The sequence below is a fragment of the Felis catus genome, chromosome B4, assembly GCF_018350175.1.
Source record: "Felis catus isolate Fca126 chromosome B4, F.catus_Fca126_mat1.0, whole genome shotgun sequence".
Lineage (NCBI taxonomy): Eukaryota > Metazoa > Chordata > Mammalia > Carnivora > Felidae > Felis > Felis catus.
In genome coordinates, this window is record NC_058374.1 from 5,178,883 (window position 1) to 5,202,825 (window position 23,943).

General features: G+C 53.4%; 1 protein-coding gene and 1 long non-coding RNA gene across 3 annotated transcripts; both read left to right on the forward strand.

Moving 5' to 3' along the window:
• Positions 1–4,571: 4,571 nt before the first annotated feature.
• LOC101099307 (calmodulin-like protein 3) lies at positions 4,572–5,855 on the forward strand. Its single transcript, XM_006933209.4, has one exon. It carries the CDS (start codon positions 4,757–4,759, stop codon positions 5,204–5,206), a length of 450 nt encoding a protein of 149 aa, XP_006933271.1. The 5' UTR covers positions 4,572–4,756; the 3' UTR covers positions 5,207–5,855.
• A 1,172-nt stretch (positions 5,856–7,027) lies between these two features.
• On the forward strand, positions 7,028–23,416 carry LOC102899137. 2 transcript variants are annotated; one of them, XR_006600257.1, is made up of 8 exons: positions 7,028–7,438; positions 7,818–7,960; positions 11,611–11,710; positions 11,788–12,002; positions 12,386–12,601; positions 14,575–14,705; positions 15,150–15,352; positions 21,156–23,416. It is a non-coding gene; the product is annotated as an uncharacterized LOC102899137 (long non-coding RNA). The 2 variants fall into 2 exon arrangements; XR_440654.5 differs by having other exon boundaries at positions 11,611–12,002; positions 12,386–12,584.
• The last annotated feature ends 527 nt before the right edge of the window (positions 23,417–23,943 follow it).

The following is a 23,943-nucleotide window of genomic DNA, read 5'->3' on the forward strand; positions in this document are numbered from 1 at the left end:
GGGACCTTATGAAGATAAAAAGCTTCTGCACAGCAAAGGAAACAACCAACAAAACTAAAAGGCAACCAACGGAATGGGAAAAGATATTCGCAAATGACATATCGGACAAAGGGCTAGTATCCAAAATCTATAAAGAGCTCACCAAACTCCACACCCGAAAAACAAATAACCCAGTGAAGAAATGGGCAGAAAACATGAATAGACACTTCTCTAAAGAAGACATCCGGATGGCCAACAGGCACATGAAAAGATGTTCAGCGTCGCTCCTTATCAGGGAAATACAAATCAAAACCACACTCAGGTATCACCTCACGCCAGTCAGAGTGGCCAAAATGAACAAATCAGGAGACTCTAGATGCTGGAGAGGATGTGGAGAAACGGGAACCCTCTTGCACTGTTGGTGGGAATGCAAATTGGTGCAGCCGCTCTGGAAAGCAGTGTGGAGGTTCCTCAGAAAATTAAAAATAGACCTACCCTATGACCCAGCAATAGCACTGCTAGGAATTTATCCAAGGGATACAGGAGTACTGATGCATAGGGCCACTTGTACCCCAATGTTCATAGCAGCACTCTCAACAATAGCCAAATTATGGAAAGAGCCTAAATGTCCATCAACTGATGAATGGATAAAGAAATTGTGGTTTATATACACAATGGAATATTACGTGGCAATGAGAAAAAATGAAATATGGCCTTTTGTAGCAACGTGGATGGAACTGGAGAGTGTGATGCTAAGTGAAATAAGCCATACAGAGAAAGACAGATACCATATGGTTTCACTCTTATGTGGACCCTGAGAATTTAACAGGAACCCATGGGGGAGGGGAAGGAAAAAAAAAAAAAAAAACAGGTTAGAGTGGGAGAAGCCAAAGTATAAGAGACTCTTAAAAACTGAGAACAAACTGAGGGTTGATGGGGGGTGGGAGGGAGGAGAGGGTGGGTGATGGGTATTGAGGAGGGCACCTTTTGGGATGAGCACTGGGTGTTGTATGGAAACTAATTTGTCAATAAATTTCATATTAAAAAAAAAAAAAAAAAGAAACACAGCGGACGAGCCTAAATCAGACTGTGAGGTTAGGAATGGATTCTTGGGAGTATGATTTTAAAAACAATTAGGAATTTGTAAGATAAACTATATGTATCCTTGAAAAAAAAAAAAAAAAAAAAAAAAAAAAAAAAATTAGAATTTTGGAAATTCCATACCTGTCACTGTGAGCTTGAGACTTTCTGATACTTTCCTAATAGGATTGTTGGTGACATGAATGAATGTGACGTTTTAAAAAATCTTTAATGTTTATTTATATTTGAGACAGAGAGAGAGAGAGAGAGAGAGAGAGACAGAGCATCAGTGGGGGAAGGGCAGAGAGAGAGGGAGACACAGAATAAGAAGTAGGCTCCAGGCTCTGAGCTGTCAACACAGAGCCCAACGCAGGGCTCAAACCTGCCAGCCATGAGATCGTGACCTGAGCTGAAGTCGGACGCTCAACCAACTGAGCCACCCAGGTGCCCCATGAGATTTTTATAATTTCATCTGCAACGGGTCAACATTCAGAAGATCTACAGAACTCAGTGAACCAATATTGTCCAAAGGAGCAAAGTAGAGCATGACACAATCACGAAGCCCAAGAGTGACCAATAGATTTTAATGTGACAGTACGAGATCATTGATGTGGCTTCGGATCCCACACTGCAGCTAACCTTTGAGAAACCACCACTCGTCAAATGTTCATATAGTACCGAAGAAAAATACCCGCCAATACCTGAGTCATTTAGACGTTCTCCATTTCCAGCTGCGTATCCGTGTGAAGCTGGGTTAGTCTGTACTTCATATCGAAACATCCTCCCACAGACCAGTGCAGCAGAAACAGACATGCTTCTACAAAACCAGACGCACGAAGCGATTTGCGAAGTTGTTTTTATCAGTTTTATTAACAATTAATTAATAAATAATAATTAATAAATAATTTATTCGTTTTATTAATAATTAAAATTATTATTTTTAATTTTAGAAATAGATCTCTCATAAAACTACAGTATATCTGTTAACATGCAATGAGTTTTTTACTTCTATTTTTTTAAGTTACAAATGAATGTAGAAAAATATAGGGGCGCCTGGGTGGCTCAGTCGGTTGAGCAGCTGACTTCGGCTCAGGTCACGATCTCGCGGTCCGTGAGTTCGAGTCCCGCGTCGGGCTCTGTGCTGACGGCTCAGAGCCTGGAGCCTGTTTCGGATTCTGTGTCTCCCTCTCTCTCTGCCCCTCCCCTGCTCATGCTCTGTCTCTCTCTGTCTCAAAAATAAATAAACGTAAAAAAAAAAAAAGAAAAGAAAAGAAAAGAAAAAAGAAAAGAAAAATATAGCTAGATACTTGAATTTTTTTCCGGTTGTAATTTCAACCCCAGAACATACTGGTTGGTGTAGCCCACATACACAAAGGCCTTTTGGCGTTCTCGATAATTTTAAATGTTTAGATGGGTCCCAGGATCAAAAATGTATTCTTGGGGAAGGCTGCAGGGAGAGGATGGCAGAAAGCCATGAAATAAGAGCGAGGTTCCTAAGCAGTGAGGCCGCCACAGCTTAGCCCATCCCAGCACTGTCCTTTGTGAGTCATGAGTACCTTTGTTTAAAATCCTTACTGAGCTCTCTTTCAACGTGCCTTTTTGAAGAACTCGCTTAGGGCGAGGGCTGGATGTTGGAGCCACAGCACCAGGATCCAGAAACCTGCAGACACCCATCGGCCACTTACCCTCTTGCGGGTGAAGTAGGCAGGAAGCGAGAACGTATGCGTCCGTCACGGGGACTGTCTCACGAGCTCTCCCACGATGCTAGCCCTTGGCTCTCCAGGACACCATGTCGCTTACACGCTTGTGCCCAGTGGTTCCTCGGCCTCCTGCTACTGCCCTCGTGTTATCTCATGACTACATCCCCCTGGGGGTGCGATTTCAGCTTATGAATTCTGGGAAGACATACTCAGACCATAACATCCAGCTCATCAATTCTTCCATGGATCACGCCTTTGGCGTCCTATGTAAACCCAGCCCAGACCCAAACTGGATGAGCTGGGTGTCATTGCCAAGCCCAAGGTCACTCAGACTTTCTATGTCATCATCTGGGAGGTTTGTAGTTCTGCATTTCCCGTGTGGGTCTGTGATCCATTTTGGGTTACTTTTTGGGAAGGGCGTAAGGTCTGTGTCCAGATTCAGTTTTTTTTTTTGCACATGGACGCCCAGCTGTTCCATCACTGCTTGTTGAAAAGACTACCTTGTATTTCCTTTGCTCCTTAGTCGCTTGTGTTCTGCGAGTCTATTTCTGGGCCCTCTGTCCTGTTCCATTAATCTATGTGTCCACTCTTTGGCAGTCCCACGTCATCTTGATTACTGTGGCTTTACAGAAAGTTTGGTGGTGTCGTCCTCCTTTGCTCGTCTCCCGCCGTATCATGGTGGTTCTCTGAGGGTCTCTCCCAGTTTGGATTTCCGTGGATTCCCACAGGCAGCGTGGCCTCTTGTCACTAGGTGGGTGGTCATTTCCCCAGGCTCCCTGGGGGCGGGAATGTGTGCTCGGTGAGCATCCCATTTCGCGTTCTTGAGACCATCTCCTCTTAAAAACACCCCCTTTCTTCTGCTCTTCTCCCCCAAAACCCAGGTCCAGACTTTCAGACATGCCTTTGCCTGTCTTCCCATTCATCAGAGAATAGAACGGGACTCCCCCACCGCATCTGAGGAGGCCTCTGTGTGCCCTTCCTCATGTCCTTCTCTCCCCTCATCCATCAGGCTGCAGCCACACTGGCCACCTTTCTGCCCCTTGGCCATGCCACGCCCTCTCCCCACCCACCGCGTGGGCTTTGAGCCTGCTCAGCCTGCCTGCCGGGAAGGCACCTCCTTCCCTTCAGGTCACCCTCCAGTGCCACCTCTGAGAGAAGCCTTCCCTGACCACCGCTGTGGAGGTGACCTGTCCGTGCTCTCCCCGCCAGCACCCCTGCGTCTTCCTTCATGGCACCTGTCACAATATCCACGAATCTCATCGTCTGCTTTACTCGCCAGCTAGCTGTCTCCGGGAGGGAATACAAGCTTCCGGAGGCCTGGGAGTTGCCTGTCTTGTCCCTGGCTCTATTCCCAGCTTCTAGAACAGTACTTGCACACAGTAGGCCCTCGATACATATCGAGGAGTGAACACGTTGGAGGAAAACCTTCTCCATTCATGTTTCTTCTGAAGGTGAGAAGACAGTCTGCTTCCACCTGAAGGAGAAAGCCTTTGTTCGTTCTCTGAAAACCCTCTTGGGAAAGCGAGGGCTCTCAGGCTTTGGGAATCCGGACAAGGAAACAAGTTCCCTTCAGGCCAAGGCAACCTCTGCCTTTCATCCGGCCCGAACTTTCCCAGAAGGGAAACTGATGTTTCACTGAGTGCAGGGTCTGGAGATGGGGCAGGAGGAGGGGACAGGGAGTCCCCGCGGGGGGTTCCCGACAGCTGCCAGTGGGGCGGGCGGGAGCAGCTCACACACACACACACACACACACAACGCGTGCGCGCACACGGGCGCTGGCCGCAGCCCAACCCTCCACCGGCCCGTTCCTGGTGCCGGACTCCTGTTCCAACAGCGCCCGGCCCCAGGCAACCGCGGGGCGGGGAGTCGGGGTGCCAGCGGAGCCCTGCTCCTTCTTAAGCGCCCGCCAGTCAAGCCCGGGCCAGACGGCCAGCCAGCCGGCGCCCCTAGTGCGGCCACCTGTCCCCCGGAGCCCGGCCGCTGCCACCGCTCCCTCCATGGCCGACCAGCTGACAGAGGAACAGGTGGCCGAGTTCAGGGAGGCCTTCTGCCTGTTCGACAAGGACGGGGACGGCGCCATCACCACCCAGGAGCTGGGCACCGTCATGCGGTCCCTGGGCCAGAACCCCACGGAGGCCGAGCTCCGGGACATGGTGGGCGAGATCGACCGTGACGGCAACGGCTCCGTGGACTTCCCCGAGTTCCTGGGCATGATGGCCCGGCAGCTGAGGGGCAGGGACAGCGAGGAGCAGATCCGGGAGGCCTTCCGCGTGTTCGACAAGGACGGCAACGGCCTGGTGAGCGCGGCCGAGCTGCGGCACGTGATGACCAGGCTCGGGGAGAAGCTGAGCGACGACGAGGTGGACGAGATGATCCGGGCCGCCGACGTGGACGGGGACGGCCAGGTCAACTACGAGGAGTTCGTGCACATGCTGGTCTCCAAGTGAGGGGCCGCCCGGCTTGGCCGAGGGCTCTGCCTCCGGCTCGGGCGGGAACCTCGGCCTGGCATCGCTTCCTGCACCCCTCCCGCCCGCCTGGGCTCTGCCTCTCCCCCGCCCGGGTGATTCCACCCCGCTTCCTGCACCTCACTCTGTCCCCTTCTCTCCTGCCGACCCTCCCCCGGCCTCTTCTCAGCCGGAATGACACGGGCCACCCTCGAGCCCAGCAAACGCCAGGTGCCTCTGAAACTCAGGAGTAGCAGTGACGTCACTGCCCTGACGGTGACCCGGGGAGGGCGCAGCGTGGCGTCACAGAGCCCTCTGGGCTGGGACCTGCGGGCCGCTTAGCACTGGGGCCAGGGTAGCGGGAACCCCAGCGCCCGGGGGGGTTTCAGAGCCTCTGTGGCCGGGAGGCTCCCTCTGCGGGCGGGAGGGGCCCGGCCCGGGGAGAGAGGCTGATGGAGACATTGACACTTGAGCTCCGGCTTCCTAGGAGACACCACCTCTTTCCACCGGGCGCATGCTTGTCTGCGATTCATCCTTTGAGGCCGGGAGTAAAGCTGGGCTCAGTTGTAACATGTTCCTGTTCAGCTTCACGGAGGGAAATGTGAGCGAGAGGGAGAGGGAACCACGGGGGATAATAAAACGCTTGCGTCCCCGTCGTGGCTCCTTCTGTTCTGGCTCCGCTGAAACGATCCTTGTTGCTAGTCCAGGGTTTAGATGAGGCGGGGTCTCCGTTTTTGTGCGTTTTGGAGAGGCGATGAAACCTAGCAGTGGGGAGCGTAATGAAAAGAGAGAAGCCCAAGGAAGCCAAACCTTGAATGTTTATTTAAGTAAAATGGAGAAGTCAGTAGCAAAGAGCAGTTAAGAGGCAGCGCAGAGCCCTGGAGACCCGGGCGGGTTACAGGTGGGAAGGCAGCCTGATGGTGGGTTTCTGTCACCTGCGGTCTCCGGGATGCACTGTGCTCTGACGGTACAGGACGGAGGGGGGGGGGGGATGCGAACCACCTGTCCAGCCCCTGAGATGGTTATTCCCGCATTTGCTGGCATCCCCCAGAGGCCACACCGGATCACCCCGGGGGTCAGAGGGACCTTGCCCAGGTTGAGGCGGTGTTTGGTACCGTGGATGCTGCCCTGAGGCTCTCATCAGCTCACGCAATGGCTGTCGGCCCTGGAGGGTCACCAAGCCCCTGGCCCATCTTGCCTTAAGTCCTTTCCCCCAACACCCCGTCCCCACCACTCGTGTTTCCTCGTGTGTACAATGAAGAACATGGGCACCGGGGCCGGACAGACCGGACTCTCCAGGCCTGCGCCTGCAGCTGGCTGCTGACGGCCCGGAGCGCTCTGCTTCTCCGTGAGGCTAGCAGGTGTTCCCGCAGCCCCTCCTGGGCGCTGGGCACCGTCGTGAGCACCCTGCGGGCACAGGAGCCCGCCACCAGCCTGTGCACGAGCTGCGTCAGCAGCCTCCCCGTCTCGCAGACGAGGAAGCTGAGACATGAGGAGCTTGAGAAATCTGCCGGATGCCCCACAGCTGGGAGGTGACGGGGTCGGGATCGCACGCGAGGCTGTGCCCTCGGCCACACTGCGCAGCCTCTCCATTGCCCCTTTGCCTCCGCCGTGACTGAGGACTCTGATAGTGCCTCTCTTGAGCACCTGTGAGCGTTAGAAATCATCTCCTTAACATGCCCGGCATGCAGTAGGCGCTTAATAAATGACAGCTGCTGTTGCCATCGCCTTTAGGAGACCCCTGCAGCTCTAACTCTCCGTGCGGCCTGGTGACTTGGCCTTGGCCTCCACCAAGGAACTTCCGCCCCTGAGTCCAAGGGAAAAGACGAGGCGGGAAGGGGCTGGGGCCGAGAGGACACTGAGGCAGGGTCTGGGGCAGGAATGCCCCAACGCAGTGCAGCTGGGAAGGCCCTCCCGGCGTGGGAGAGGAGGGCGGGCCTGATTGCAAGTCCTTTTGGCTGGGCCGGGGGCTGAGCCTGATGGAGCTGAGCCTCCCCGCAGCCCCCGACTGCCGGGATTGGCAGAACGCCTACAGGTCGTGCACTGGCAACACCTCCACGTGCCGGACGGAGCGTCCAGATGTCAGGGCCACTGCTCCCTCGGGGCGCCCAGCCAGCCGTCACCGCAGCGGTTCAGACGTGCATGATGGTCCCACCTGCCAGAGGGAACACTGACGTCACCCTCCAGGGACAAAAGGATTCCACCTCCTAAATGCTTCAGGAAGAGAAGGGGCAGGTGAGGGACCGGCTGGCTTCAGAGGTCGTCCTCCACCGCGCTCAGCGTCAACCAGGTCCTGCCGTGGCGCGTGGGCCGGGCTGGAGAGTGGGCATTTAACCCCTGCTTTCCCGCTGTCGGCCCAGCTCAGCCCTTGCGAGTATGGGGGACCTGTGTGCCTGCTGACACACAGCTAGAAGGGGACGAGGCGTCTCTGTGCGCCTTCCACCCAGCCTCCCGCTGATTCAGCCCAAGCAGGTCTTAGAATCACAGGCGTCTTGTGGGAACCGTCCTGCGGGCATTTTAACGGGCTTTGGGGGCTCCCGTGGGGAGTCCGTGGGCCAGCGCAGGAGCGAGCGGTGTGAAAAGACCTCCTGACGAGCCCCTGACCCTCCTTCAGGTGTTCCCGGAGCCGGGCTGCGGGTGAGGGCCCGGGCAGGCTGGAAAGAAGGTGACAAGCTCCCCACCACCCCCAGAGACCCCCAGAGACCCCAGACCACCGCCTGCCGTTTCCATCACTTCCATCATGACGCCAAGCAGCAGGTAGGACACACACCCTCCAGGATCCCTCAGACGCAGATCACTGATATCAGTGGGGTTCTCTTCTGTTCATAGGTGGGAAACGGAGGCGGCAAGGTCAAGGTGGGCCAGAGCTGAGAACGTTCCCTCCTCTCCCCTCCCCTTGGTTTTACTCTCCTGAATACACTTTTTGAAACATGTTCGCCATCGTCCCTTCTCATTCAAGCAAGGTCATCAGCCAATTGGGCCACATGGCTCAGCCCCTCTCCCAGCTGAGGGATTAGGGACAGGGACACCAGCCCGAGGGGACGCGGTTGGGCAGGGGCTCCCTGATTCTGTGGGGTCCCCTGCCTTGGCTGGTGGTCCAAACCCACCGTGGGTGTGTGAGCCTCTGGCCGTGCCTGGAAGGCACACGGGGCCCTCCCGGCAGCCACCTCCGTGCGGGACATGGCTCTGACTCAGTGCGTCCTGTGTCACTCGTCAGGCTCGGGCCCCTCAGTACACCTGTGTCTGTCTTCAGCCCCCTCCACACGTCCCCTCTCTCATCCTTCCTGTTCGTCCTTCCCACACGGCCAGGCCAGGACCTGTCTCGTGTCCCCTGACACCAAGGTGGATATCTGTAAACTGTGGTCCCCATAATATGTAGGTCCCCGGCCTTGCAGGAGGTCAGGCAGGGGGCAACCTGGGCTCTGGAGCACCAGAGAGGAGCCCCTGCAAGGTCCTTGACTAGAGAGAGTCCCGGAGGGTGTGAGGACCCTGTAGACCAGCTTCCTTTGCAGAGTCTCTTAGGAATAGCCATCCCTCCCCCACATTCCCTGTTTTTTTTCAGTCACTGAAGAATTGGACCTAACCTCCCTTCATCCCCCCAAAAGGTGCTATCTGACCGCAGTTTCAGAAGAACATTCCATCCAGCCCTGGGGAAGGAATTTATAAATATTACCATAGGCTTCTCATACCAAGCCTCTCATAAATCAGCGCTCGGGGCTCCTGGACCTCCCAGACTATATAAAACCACTCCTGTGTTTCCAATTTTAAGTCAAACACAGCCCAGCCCTGCTGGCCTCTGTTGATCCTCACAGATTCCTGGGGCTGATCAAAGGTTCCCCCAGCCAGCCAGCTAAAAAAACGACTCTCTGGTGCCCGTTGGAGAATTTAAAATGAAAACGCATGTATGAGGTAGGGACTGCCCCGCGGTGAATGGAAGCAGTGGGGGAGACGGGGTGTGTTTCTCCCCCAAAAGGCAAAGCACAAACACAGAGAAGATTTCTGAGGAAGATCTGGGCCCCGCCCACCGGCAGACCTCCCACCATATGCTTTTCTGGTGGTTGTTTCCCTAACAGCCAGGAGCCTGGACCCACCCAGAGGGGGCAAGGGAGTCGGACCCGGAACCGGAAAGGACCCTCCCTGGCCCTCCTGCCAAGTGCTGGGCGCCGGGAGGAAGGGACAGTCGGGGATGTGCCATGGGAGCCAGGCTCGAATAGACCTGGGGAGGGCAACACGGTGTCCACACCCGCAGGAGAAAGTACCTTCGGGGATGGTCAGCAACGAGGTTCTTGCACAGTCCCCCAAACACCTTCTCTCGGGTCTTCCGTGGCTTTCTAGTGTGTTCCGAATTAGCAGGGAGGGGACAGGAGCCAGGCACTTGGCCCAGAAGCAGGGGAAACACCTGAGCTAAATGTGGGGCGGGTGCAGGCTGGCCACCTCGTGCTGCCCTGCAGGGCTGGAGTAACCGAGCGTCTGTGCCTCCCCACCCCGGCCCAAAAAACAGCCCGTGCAAGCCTGCCAGCCACAGGCGGGGCTCGCCCCTCTCAGTCCCCGCTGAGCTGGTCTCGTCTACAGGTCACTACATGCCCCCCAGACTCCAGTTTGGACGGCTTCCCTGCGATAGAGGCACGGCTCACTCTGAGGGAGATGCTTACCCCCCTCTCCCCACCCCGGGACCAGGACCCCGTGAAATGCTGCATGAGTGGCCCTGACTCATTTCCACCTCAAAACGGGCGGTGTGGCAGCTACGCTTATGAGCCCATTTCAGAGAAGGGAAGACCGAGACCTCGAGCGTTCAAACAACGTCCCCAAAGTCACACATCTAGTACATTCGAGTTCGAAGCTGGGTCTGACTGGCTCCAAGCTCCCCCTTCAGCACCGCCACCAAGAAGCTTCTCTGAGCAAGCAGCCTGAGACCGGGGGTAAGCTGGTCTTACAGAAGCTGTGGGAGCTGCAGCGGGGCGGCAAAAGGCGTGGAGCAGGAAAGGCCTCGGAGAGACCACCGCCACTGGGCAGCATTTGGGCAGCCAGCACCTGGAGGAGAGAAAGACCTGGAACAGCGCTGAGGAACCCAGGAGCCAGGACACGAGAGCCGCTGGGTCACAGTTCAGGTGGCCTCAGAGGGGGTGCCGTCAAAAGGTCCTGGGGGCGCCGGGATGGCTTCGTCGGTTGAGCGTCCGATTCCTGGCTTCCGCTCAGGTCACGATCTCACGGTTTCGCGAGTTCGACAGAATATGCTCCGGCCGCACCTTTGTGACAGGAGATGTGCATCAGTACAGAGCTCTGTGCAGGCGTCTCTCTGGCCACAGCTGGGCCCAGGCCTCTGTCATCGTACAGAACAGCTGGGCAACGTCTGGGCCCAGGGAGAGCCCTGCCTCCCACCCAAAGTCACATCGCAGGGTCCAGGTGATGGGCAATCAGAAAAGACACATGTCCTCTATTACAGGTTGAATGATGTCCCCCCCCCCCCCCCCCCCCCCCCGCAAATTCAGACCTCAGAATGAGACCTTAGTTGGAGACAGGGTCTTTATGGAGACAATCGAGTTAAAACAAGGACTTAGGGTGGGTCCCCAATCCAATACTGTTGACGTCCTTACAAGAAGGGGACATCTGGAGACAGAGGGACGACCACGTGAGCACGCGGGGAGAAGACGGTGTCTGCGCGCCCGGGAGAGCAGCCCCAGGAGGAGCCAGGGCCGCCCACACCCGGATCTCAGGCTTGTGGCCTCCAGATGTGAGGTGTTTACGGCCCCCGGGGCCAAGGTGGCTTGTGACAGCAATGCCAGCAAATATGTCCCCAGAGGGAGGCTGGACGTATTCGCAGACCCCTTTCTTCCTCTGAGCCCCAGCACGGCTGCTGGGGGCCCGTGCGGAACTGACTTCCTCCTGGGCTCTGTGGGCAGCTCAGCCAGTCGGACGCCCCTGGCTCTGGAGAAGGTGCGGACAGGAAGGAGGGGGGAGGAACATTCCACACGGTGCAGGGCAAGGCTTTCCATGCATTCTGCCGCTGCGTCACAGACTCGGGAGCGGCTGTTGGTGTCGGAAGCCTGGCTCAGCACGTCGGGGGGTAGTCCGCGTGACGAGGCCCAGCGAGGCCCGGGGTGCGGCCTCTCTGTCCCTGTGCGCAGACACACACAGGCCCGAGGTGGGGATAGACACGTCCCCCTGTAGAGCCTTAGATCCACTCATCGTCTCAGGTTATCTGGCCTAATCTCCCACCCGGGACCAAAGGCCTCAAAGGGACAGCATCCCAGAAAGGTGGCAACTTCGTACGTCCTTGGAATGCGTCCATCTAGGAGAGCTCGAGGCCAATTGTCCAGCGGTCGGGTAACTTTGATCCCTCGAAAGCGTTTCTTTGTGGGGTCTGAAATGTGCCTCCGCACAACTTCACTCACTGGCCCTTTCTCCAGGGCAGGGGACAGTTCGCGTTCCCACATCCCCGGGTGTCCATACTTCAGAGCGCTGCGGATACGAGCGCGTCCCCGCCTGCAGCCTCCCCTCATCTCCAGGGTAAGTAGTACTAACTCCTTCAAGAGCTTCTTTGGATGACACGTGTTCAGACCCCCTCACCTCTTGACCCATGTCAGCTTTTCTCAAGCCCTCGTGGTTGACGCGTCGCCGGACCCCAGCGGCGTTTGACCGGCGCCCGTGGCGATGGGGCCACACGTCCCCATCCTGAACACGGCACTTCTAAGAATAAAGCTCCGGGGCAAACCACACTCGTGTTCCAACGCTGTGTCACTCCTTCAACCGATGTCATCGAACGCGTGTGCACGCGTGTGCTAGGCTTCAGGGGACACAGGTGCAGATCAGACAGCACACGATTGCACAAGGGACGGATAGAGAAGGGGTCTGAGAGCGTAGAGGAGAGGGGGCCTGTAGTGCTGGGTGCGGAGGGGCAGGGACCTGCGGGGAAGAAGGAAGCCACCCAGCCCCGCCGCGGCAGGTCCTGAAGGCGGCCAGGCAGATGCGGTGGGTGGGGAGGAGGTGGGCAGGCCTGGGTTTGCTGTTCCCCGGCTGAAGGAACAGCGTGGGAGAAGGCACCACGTGCTTCTGCCTCCCCGTTGTGCAATGACCTTCTAGGCGTCCTCACAAACTCAGCTCCGGTGTCTTATCCGCTGGGAAGGCTGACCTTCCCATCCTCCACCCTCCTGGTGAGATCAGCACCTTCTCTCTGTCGTCCAGAGCCCTCGCAGCAGATCTGTGGCCTCTGCGTGTATCTGGTGACATCAGCCGTCTCCCGTGTCCCCACCGAGCGGCCACCCCTCCGGCTGAATGCCTGGCACAGAGCCCGGCCAGAGTCGGTGTCCACAGCAAGCCAGCCGCGTGGATGTGTGGTGGCCGAGTACAGCCCAGTGAGAGGCGTCAGCACCATCGTAGGAAGGTGGGCGGTGGAATGAGGTGATGAAAAGCTCCCTCTGTCGTTCCGGGGGGGCGGGGGGGTGTCTGGGCTGGATGCTGCTCGGGTCAGTGCTCTCCTGTCACTACCCCGAAATCCTGAGTGGCTTCTGAATTATTAAGAATGAGGGGCCCATGGGGCACCTGGGTGGCTCAGTCAGTTGAGCGTCCGACCTCGGCTCGGGTCATGATCTCGCAGTTCGTGAGTTCAAGGCCCGCATCGGGCTCTGTACTGACAGCTCGGAACCTGGAGCCTGCCTCGGATTCTGTGTCTCCCTCCCTCTGCCCCTTCCCTGCTCATGCTCTGTGTCTCTCTGTCTTTCAAAAATGAATAAATGTTAAGAAAACTTTTTAAAAAAAGAACGAGGGGCCCACATTTTCCTTTTTGGCTGGACCCCATAAATCACATAGCTGGTTCTGCACATCGTGATATCCTTAGCTGGTGATGCAGGGGCCTGCCACGCGGGGGACAGTTCAGCAGGCGCGTGGACTGTCAGGTGCCCACAGACGGCACGGAAAAGTGGTCAGAGGGAAGAAGAGAACCAGGCCCTAGCGGTACGGAGGACTCAGGAGGGGGGGGCTTCGGAGAGAACCCTGTGTGCCCCGCGTTCTATGGCCTAGGCCGTGGTGAGGGTGCCTGAGTGTTTGCCCCTGGGGCTCAGGGTCCCACCGGTTGAGGCCTAGATCCGCTGAAGGCCTGCTGTCCTCAGCCCGTCTCTGTTCCCCCTCAGCCCCTTCTATTCTCTGACCCTGAAGAGCAAAGCGGGATGTCCACACAGAGGCTGGTGTTTGTTTCCACGCAGCCTGCTGGCACATTTGCCTTGTCCTTCCGGCAGCTTCTTTCTCCAGAAAGCACTGCTGGGATTGCCAGATGAGCATCGGGATAGGGAGAGGGCCACTCCTACAATAGCAATCCCCTGTGGACGGAAGAGAGCCGGACATCAAATGATGCCTTACCTTCCAACCCCGAGGCACGCTCCGCCAGGCCAGCCGGCTCGGGCCCCTCCACAGCAGGCTTAGAGCTCTGGAACTTTCCCGGGGCCTTCTCAGCCAAGACAGCAGATCTCCTTGGGGAAGAGGTCCTAATAACTAAGAAAGTGTGATCGGCCTGGCCTGCGATGGTAAATTCTCCCCCACTGACCCCGTCTCCGATGGCCATCACCACCACCACCGATGGAGGAAAAGAAAATGCTCCACAGTGAGTGGGTTAAGGCCTTTTGGTTCAGACAGGGAGGTTAGGCAGAAGCCGGGAAAGTGTTGGTTCTCTTTTCTTGTTGAGAACTGAACCACAAGAAACGGTCTGAGACGGCCACCGGGAAGATTCTGATTAGTTGTGGCACAGGTTTCAAGATGTCTGCAGAGACGAAACTGGAGTGAACGCGGCCTGTGTGAGAGCACTGATCTTTGTGTATATGGTGGTGGGGGCGGGGGTCGTTGCATCCCCGAAGCCCCATCCAGTGCTGGGCCCCAGGGGTGTACGTAAGCAAGTGTCTGAGGTGATGCACGAAAGGTTCTTTATCCCAAGAGAGACGGGCCCCATTTCCAAGAACCAGGCTATCCAAATAAAAATCCCATCCAAAGTCCACTACCTCGTTTTAAAAGGAAGCCCTCAGTTCTTCAGTCCCGGCTCTTTGTGGCCTTACGTGAAGCCCAGACCCCGCACAGTCACAGCCTAAAAAATACAGCGGTATTTTTACAGGAGACGCTCCCAGAATGGGGCAAGACTCCACTTGTAACACAAAACCCGTGAGGAAACTTTACTTCTGTTGCCAAATAGAGGTTCCCACTCAAAGGGAACCAGAACAGCCAAAGAGGTTTTGCAAGAAGCAAGCCCTCTGTTGAAACCGCTGCGGGGACGTCAGGAAACTCCGAGGAATGGCTGAAAACAGATTTGTTCCACTGAGAACACAGGGACTTGAGCAAGGCGAGTGAGACCGGGTGTGGGAACCTGGGCTTGTCAACATTCTCATTTCTAGCCTTCGTCACCGTGCGGGGCAGGGGACGACAAGAGGACAGACCCCCCACGTGGGACTATGTCCTTGTGTGGTCTCCTTCCCTACCGTGAAGACAAAGCTATACGGATGACATCTGGAGAATGAACAACCAGGTATTTATTTCAATGCAGCTTGTTCGTTCGTTCGTTCATTCGTTCATTTGTTCATTCATCCATTTGTTCATTCGTTCATTCATTCATTCGTTCGTTTGTTCATTCGTTCGTTCGTTCATTTGTTCGTTCATTCATTCATTCATTCATTCGTTTGTTCATTTGTTCATTCATCCATTTGTTCATTCGTTCATTCATTTGTTCATTCATTCATTCGTTCGTTTGTTCATTCGTTCGTTCGTTCATTTGTTCGTTCATTTATTCATTCATTCATTCGTTTGTTCATTTGTTCATTCATTCATTCATTTGTTCGTTTGTTCGTTCATTCGTTTGTTCGTTTGTTCATTCATTCATTCGTTCATTCACTCGTTCATTTGTTCGTTCACTGATTCATTCATTCACTCGTGTAAGAGTCTTACAATTAATTATGTGTTGAATGTCTGCCAGGAGCCAGGCGCGAAGCTGTTTGCTGGACACGGAGACACTCCCGTCCTCTGGTAACTAATGCTGAGTGACCGACACACACACCGGGGAGCTGCAGACATCTGGGAACTCAGTGGCTCCAGCACTGAAGCGTCCCCAGGGGAATTGCAAGAGACGCGTGGTGTCCTCAGGACGGTACGGGCTGTGTGACTGCATATTCCCAGTAGGTGAGAGCCTCGGGTTTGATTAGACCTCGACAGAAAGTAAATCCTACACTTCCTATTTTACATCTGGTGATTGCAAGAATTTCCCCGGCCCAGCTTCTGGCTCTGTCCATCCCAAACCTCATTTCTCTTCTGCTTCAGAGGGCCCCCTTCTCTTCGGAGGGCCCCATCCCTCTGGGGCCCTGCATTCATGTTATAGTAGCATCATGGGCTGTGTACCTCCATGTGATCATGCCAGTGCTGGTGGGAGTACTCCTGAAAACTCCTGTCCTAGCAGGACATCTGTGTGCACAGTGGCTGGTCACACAGGGAAGGGACGGTGGACGTGGCCGCACTTAAATAGCTGACCTTTGCAAATTGTACAACATACGACCCTGGGAACAACTGTAGGTCCCCTCTCAGGCTAGGAAGGGGTCCCGGGAGAGAGGGCCCCTGAGGCAGAAGCTGGAGCTTGCTTTCATCAAGGTAGACACGTAGCCGGGTGAAGGACTGAGCCTTCAATATCCTTGACTCCTCTCGACTTATCCTGCCCAGTGCAAAGACAAGTCATGATGATGGCCTGGAGGTTGCCTCAGGTCTGCGTCGAGAGGCACAGACACACATTTAAATCAGGCTCTTGACAAATGCCAATGAAAGGTGTTGTGACACTAGACTCTTGCTTCTTCTGTTAGGTCTGACCTCTTCTCTGCCTCTCCACGGTCCTCCCCCATTTTCCCGACGTGCGGACTTCTCTCTGCCAGACCACTCTTTCTGAGGCTTGCTGCCTTCAGTTCTCTTGGTAAATCTACTCCTGGCTTTCTTTCCATTCTCAACATATGTTGACCTATATTGTTCTGTCTCCTCCCCTCTGCCCTCCTCCTCCCTTCCCCTCTGCCTTCCCCTCTCCCCCTTCCCATCCTCCTTTTCTCCTCTCCCCCTGTCTCCTCCCCTCCCATCCTCTCCCCTCCCATGCCTCCCTTCCTCTCCAATCCCTCCTTCCCGCTCTACCCCCAGCCCCCTCCCCTTCTCATCCCCTTCCCTCCCCCCCCTTCTCTTCTCTCTTCCTCTCCCTCCTCTCTCTTGCTTTCTTGGTCATCTCTCTATTCCAAGATCTCTGCCCCGCTGTCTCTTTTCCCCTCCTGGCTTTTACTCTAACCTTTCTCTCCATTACTTCTGCCTCTGTGTGTTCAGATCTTTCGCTCTTGGCTCTTTCCCCCAACTTTCCCTGCTGCCACTTCTTTCCAAATACAACCCAACCTCCACTCTGTCCTAAAATATTTTTTTTCCTATTTATTCACTACTTGTTTAAGAACTTGATCTGGAGACAGAGCCTTACTGCAGATTGGTTTTCCTTCCTGAGGCATGAGAGCCTTTGAGCAGCCCTTCCCTTCTGGCTACAGCACAGGGAGCAAGGCCAGAAACAGTCGGAGCTTGTCCAGGGCCCTTTGCTGTTGTTTTTTCAGGCATGCCATAGAGGGGAAGGTCTCTCGGTACATCCTGTATCTCAGACGCAGTGGGGAAGCCAAGAAGAGAAGCCCATGGCAGTTGTTTGGGAATCCTTCTCAGCACTTTCTTTTTATTCTGTTGTCTGACTGTCTTTTTTTTTTTAATTTTTTTTTCAACTTTTATTTATTTTTGGGACAGAGAGAGACAGAGCATGAACGGGGGAGGGGCAGAGAGAGAGGGAGACACAGAATCGGAAACAGGCTCCAGGCTCTGAGCCATCAGCCCAGAGCCCGACGCGGGGCTCGAACTCATGGACCGCGAGATCATGACCTGGCTGAAGTCGGACGCTTAACCGACTGCGCCACCCAGGCGCCCCTGTTGTCTGACTTTCTACAGAAACCTACACCTGTATGTGTATCACTCAGTCAAGTTCTGCTGGAATGTCTTCTGTGAGCTGTGAGGAGCAAAACCAGTCCTTGTCCTCAACAAGCTTATTCTTTAGTGTCTGTGGGCACAAACCTATTACCTGTAAACAGTCAGAGGACATGTAAGTAACAAAATGTATGCTGCTGACCATAAACGCACTAACTCAGAGAGAGAGAGAGAGAGAGAGCCTAGAATCAAAGAAGATTTTAGGAGGGGTGGGGCTGGTGTTGCCCCCGCAGGGGGGGTGGGCTTGGAGTCTGCAGAGGGAGATGTCTGCAGAGGAGGATGTCTTATAGGAGGAACAACAGCACGAGCAAAGCCACATCTCGGGCACTAACCAGCATCCAAGGAGAGCAGGAGACAGCCTGAAAGAACAGTGATGGTAGATGCAGGGGTGGGTAATGTGGGGCTTCCACAGGGTGGAGACAAGGCACTGGGGACTCTTAGTCTGCCTGAGTGGCTAGAATAAAATACCAAGACTATAGGACATAAGATCAACACATAAAAATCAACTTTATCTCTATGTATACTAGCAGCGACCACCTGGACACTGAAATTAAAAATAAAATACCATTTACAATTGCTAAGAAAAATAATAACAATACCTAGGTGTAAAACTAACAAAATACACGTAGGACTTTTATGATAAAAACTGCCGAAAAAAAATCAGAGAAGATCTAAACAAATGTAAAGACATACCATGTTCATGGATTGGAAGACTCAACATCTTAAAGATGTCAATTCTCCCCAAACTGACAGACAGGTTTAAAGCAGTTCCTATCAAAATCCCAGCAAGACTTCTGTAGATATGACAAGATTATTCCAAAATTGGTATCGAAAGGCAAAGAAACTACAAGAGCTAAACAATTTTGAACAAGAATCATACAGTGGAGAAACACAACAAACGAACAAAGAAAAAAGTAGGCAAACCGAAAAACTGACTCTTAACTACAGAGAACAAACTGATGGTTACCAGAGGGGAGGTGGGTAGGAGGATGGGTGAAATTAGTGAAGGGGATTAAGAGTACACTTATCATGATGATCACTGAGAAATGAATAGAATTGTTGAATCACTATATTGTACACCTGAAGCTAATATAACACTGTATGATTCCTATCCTGGAATTAAATTTTTTTAAATAAAAAATTAAGAATCATAAAGTGGAAGACAACAGTACACCCAATGTCAATACTTACTGTAGAGCTACAGGAATCAAGACAGCAGAGCATTATTGGCTGAGGGACACACACATAGATCAATGGAACTGAATAGAGAACCCAGAAATGAACCCACATGAAGATACCTGAGTCATATTCCGATTCACTGGAAGGCAGAGAGCCTTTTTAAAGAAATGGTGCCGGTGTGATTGGGTCAGAAAAAAAATTACTTCAACCTAACCTAAGTCACACCTTATACAAAAATTAGCTCAAAATGGAGCACAGATGTAAAAAAAAAAAAAAAAATCTTTGGGACCTAGAACTAGGCAAAGTGTTTCTGGATTTGATACCAAAAATATGATCAAAAAAAAAAAAGGAAAGAGTGATACACCAGACTTCATCAGAATTAAAACCTTATACTCCACAAAACATCCTGTTTAGAGAATGAAAGCACAACCTATAGACTGGGAGAAAACATTTGCAAACCACCTATTTGACAACGGACTACCCACTGTCTAGGATATATAAGGAATTCTCAAAATGCAACAGTAAAAAAAAAAAAAGAAGAAGAAGAAGAAGAAAGTTCCAATGAGAAAATGACAAGCCAAAGAACCTGAGACATTTCACTGAAGAAGATCTACAAACAGAAAGTCAACTCAAGAAAAGGTTCTCAACATCATCATTCATTAGGGAAATGCAAAGTAAAACCACAATGAGAGCTCACTGTCTCCAGAATTATTGAAACAAAAAACAACAGCGAAACCAAATGCTGGTGATGAGGTGGGGAACTGGATTACTCCTGCATTACTGATGGGGACAGAAAATGGTACAACCACTCTGGAAAGGAGTCGGACATTTTCTTAAACAGACACACACACACACACAAACTAAACGTGCAGTGATCCAGTAATTACACTCCTAGGCAATTATCCCAGAGAAAGAAAAACTTATAGTCACATTAAAAAAAAAAATAGTATACAGATGCTTTACAGTTGCTTTATTTGTAATGACTCCCGACTGGAAACAATCCAGACGTTCTTCAATGGGGGAACCGCAAATGGTGGTTCATCCACACGTGGAAAATTACTCATCACGAAAAAAAAAAAAAGGAACTGCTCATACACACAGTAACCTAGATGAATCTCCAAAGAATTATGCTGAGTGAAAATAATCTAATCCCGAAAGGCCACATGCCATATGATTCCGTTTAGACAACGTCCTCGAAACGACACAGCTATAGAAATGGAGGACAGATCGGTAGCTGCCAGGAGTTAAGGTAGAAATGGGGGCTAAAGTGGGCGTGGCTGTCAAAGGGCTTCAGGAGGGATCCTGGCAACGATGGAGACATTCTGGCCCTTGTGTGCCAACGTCAGTTTCCTGGTTGTGATACTGGACTTCAGTTTTGCAAAATATTACCACGGGGAAAATTGATGAAGCGTGCACTGAATCCCTCTCCATTATTTCTTAAAGTTACACATGTGCTGCAAACTTGTATATTACGAGCTTGAAAGTCTGGGTAGTCAACAGGCAAATTTTACACTCAGGGCGCCGAGAAATTGCTCCCCAAAAGGGAAGCCATTCTTGGGCCGGTTACTTGCAGTCACAGGCAATGCAGCCACAGACAAACACAAATTCGGTCATTTACAGATGTGCCGGAGGGTGGAAAAGGTGGAGAAGCTTTGACTGAAGGCATTGAGAAAATCCTCACCCCCCAAATGAAAACAACGAAATAAGAAATGAAATACGATTACTTCTTTGAGATTAAAGACCAGAATGCAATACAGTCTCTCAGTACTGTTCAGTACAGTAAATCCAGTGAAACCAGGTTTCTTTTTCCTTTTTAAACATTGTTTTTTAATTTTAAAATAAGCTTTATGCCCAACGTGGGGCTCGAACTCACGACCCTTAGATCAAGAGTCACATGCTGTACTGGCTGAGCCAGCCAGGTGCCCCTAAAGCTGGATTTCTAAGCCTCAACATATGGTCAGTATTTAACGTTAATTTTATGGAGAACTGTGTAAATATCTCCGAAATATGTGTTTTACTAGAATCCAGCTAGGGAGAAATATTAATAAAGTACTTACTACAAATTTTTTTATTTTTATTTTTTTAAGTTTATTTATGTATTTTGAGAAAGAGAGACAGAGCGTGAGCGGGGGAGGGGCAGAGAGAGGGAGACACAGAATCCAAAGCAGGCTCCAGGCTCTGAGCCGTCAGTGCAGAGCCTGATGCGGGGCTCGAGTTCACAAGCCGTGAGATCATGACCTGAGCCAAAGTCGGACGCTTAACTGGTGGATGCTAAGCCACCCAGGTGCCCCGGGATTTGGATTATTTTAAGTAGTTTATTATTTTTTTTAAATGCTGAGAATAACATCCTGGTGTCCATTTTTTTTTGAGACACTAATAATAATAATAATAATAATGCGCCCATTTAATGTGTATCCTTTAGGGGTGCCTAGGTGGCTCAGTCAGTTGAGCTTCCAACTCTTGATTTCGGCTCGGGTCATGATTTCAGTTTGTGAGTTCAAACCCCGCCTTGAGCCCTGTGCTGATTGCATGGAGCCTGCTTACTATTCTTTCTATTTCTCTTCTGTTTCTCTTGCTATTTCTCTCTTTCTAGCCTTCCCTGCTCACACGCATGGGCTCTCTCTTTCAAAATAAATACATAAACTTTTTTTTTAAGTGTGTCGTTAAAAATAAGCAGTTGCTTAGGAAAAGCACATCTGATCAGAGACTAAAGAGGAAAAAAATTAATTAATTAAAGTGTACAGGTTAATGTTTGTTCGTGTGTTCACAGAGCCGTGAAACCATCACCACCATCCAATTTTGGAATGTTTGGCAATCAGTCTCCACCCCACTCACACACCCCCGCGCGCACCCCCAGCCCTGAACAACCACTCACCGATCGGCTTTCTGTTCCTATCAATTTGCCTCCAGAGACGAATTCTGGACATTTCACATCCATGAAATCAGAAACGTGTGGTCTCTTAGGACCGCCTGCTCTCACTTAGCACAACGTTTGCAAGGGTCATCCGTGTGGCAGCGCGTGCTAGGACTTCATTTCTACTTCTTGCTGGATAACGTGCCATCGTGCGGATCTGTCACAGTTCGTTTATCCCCTCGGCACCTGATGGACATCGGGTCGTCTTCACTTCGCGGCTATTGTAAATAGCGCCGCTAAAAAATTCACGTAATTTGTGTGCGCGTGGATGACGCTTTCATCTTCTTGGGCTCGCACCTACGAGTGGACTTTCTGGGTCATGTGGTGGGTAATGCTATGACTAACTTTAACCTGATGCCCCTTGGTGATTATTTAAGATCCTTCCTGTTAGGAAAATAATTGGTCAGAACATACGGGCCTCTTTGAGGATTCTGATGCATGGTGACAAATAACACGCCTCAAAATTATACCAGCTTCTGCTGCCTTAACCGTGAACATGTGGGGTCCAGAGGCTCTTTAGGGCTCAGACCCACAACCATCCCATCTCTGTTTGGACCTGCAGGGTCTCCCACGGCAGCCCGCTGGACAGGGCTTAGTAGAAGGAGCCAGAAGGTCTGGCTTCCTCTCCCAGGCCTGCTTCTCGCTGCTGGACGGGCCACCCGGAGGAAGTTATCTCTTCCTTCGCGAAAGGAAGAGAATCCCAGGAAGCTCCTCCCTCCCCTGGGATGAAAGGGGCCCTCAGTGCTGCGGCCACGGCCTGTGAGGTTCTCTCTCCTGAATGTCCCCCCACCCCAAGGTCTTCCTGGAGGCCGAGTGGACAGGCCGCCCCACGGGTCTGCCCGGTCGGCCGGCGGTCCACGCGTTAAAGGGCTGAGGGGAGCCCGTGTCTCTGGCCCGGTCCACGGTGCCCGCGCCTGGACGGTGACCAGGGTTCAAAGTCTCTACCGCAAGCCCCGCAGAGCACCTGTCCCAGGGTTTATGGGAGATTGCACCTGCCTTCAGGGTGCTGAGAAAGTGATCAGAGGCCTGGAACCGGGAATCCGGCCTGGGGCCTGGTGTCAAGATTCCAACAGAATGAGACATGCGTCCCAACCCTCGTGTGGGGGCCACAGGGCAGACCGGGTCAAACGGACACACCCCTCGTCCAGAGAGACACCTGTTCCCGCCAGAGGAGACCTGATCGCTAGCTCGATTTCCCTTGCTAGGCACAGAGGGCTTATTCGAGAGATGCAGATACTTAACTAAGATGTGCTGTTAGGCGTAAGCATCTGCCACGTCCTGGGCACGTGGCACACGTCACTGGTAGTCCTCACAGCAATCTTGAGGGTAGGCCTTGCGCCTATTTCCCAGGTGAAGAAACTGAGATTCAGAGAGGTTAAGTAACTTTCCTGGGGCGCTGAAGCCAGAAGGCAGCAAAGCAGGGCTCAAAGCCGGGTCTGGCCCGTGCCGACATCCGTGACGCTCTTTTCGTTTCGTGACGACGTCGGGGATGTGACCAGGGACCCACCGACGGGTCTTTCCCCGGGCCAGGAAGGACCCGCCGTGGGCCAGGTGGTGAGCAGCGGGGGAGGAGAGGGCGAGCGTGCTGAGGTCCTGGCCCCACCAGAGCCCGCGGGGGACCCACCCGAGCGCCCTCCCGGGCCCTGACGTCTGGCCCCCCTCGTGTCGCTTCCCCCTCTTCCCCTGCAAAGCGCCTTGTGAAACGGGTTTCGCCTTCCAGCTCAGCTCTTGAGCCGAGGGAAGCTCTCGGGCCTCCTCGGGGTGTCTGTTGCTGGTGACAGGAACCGCTCGTGATGAGTCACCCCCAGAGCAGTGTATCAAAGAGCGGGGCAGACGCGGGTGGGTCTGGAGAGCGGCCGGTGTCAGCTCCGGGAAGCCGGCTGCTGGCGTGAGTCTGTGTGTGGGACAGAGGACAGTCCCCCAGGGAAGGAGCCTCGGGTCAGACCGCTGGCTGAGCAGAAGGCAGTCACGCGGCGCTGAAGAAAGCAATCTCCATCTGTGTCTGGGAGCCAGGGTGCCACAGGGTGCCATCTGTGTCTGGGAGGTCAGGGCACCGCTCCTGACCCACGAGGCCTGGCCGGGGGCCCCCGGGGGTGACAGGGCCGGCTGCCGGTGGTGTCAGCGGGCTGACCCCCCAGCGGGTCTGGGCGTCTCTGGGGGACGTGCCCGAACCCGCCGGCCTTTAGGGAGAAGAGCAGTTGTCGGCGTGACCACCGTCAACATCGTCACCGCACGCAGACTGCCGTGGCCCCCAAGCCTGCGTCCTCCCCAAACCCACGCGTTGAAACCCAAGCCCCGCCGTGATGGTCCTAGGAGGCGGGGGCCTTTGGGAGGCGATGCGGTCCCGAGCTGGACGCTCCGCGAAGGATTAGTGCTCCTGCAAAAGAGACCCCTCCCACCGTGTGAGGACACATCAGGGGGACGACGTCGTCCTGTGGGCCACGAAGATGGTTCTCACCCGACACCAGAGCCGCCGACATCTCGATCCTGGACTCCCAGCCCCCGGAACTGTGACGAATGAACGCCTGTGGTGTTTGTTCCAGCAGCTCACCAGACAACAGCCTCACGCTTGCCCCTCATCATTCAAAACATTCTCCCTGTGGTGTGGACCACGGTTCTCTCTACAGCGTCTCGCTAAATTAAT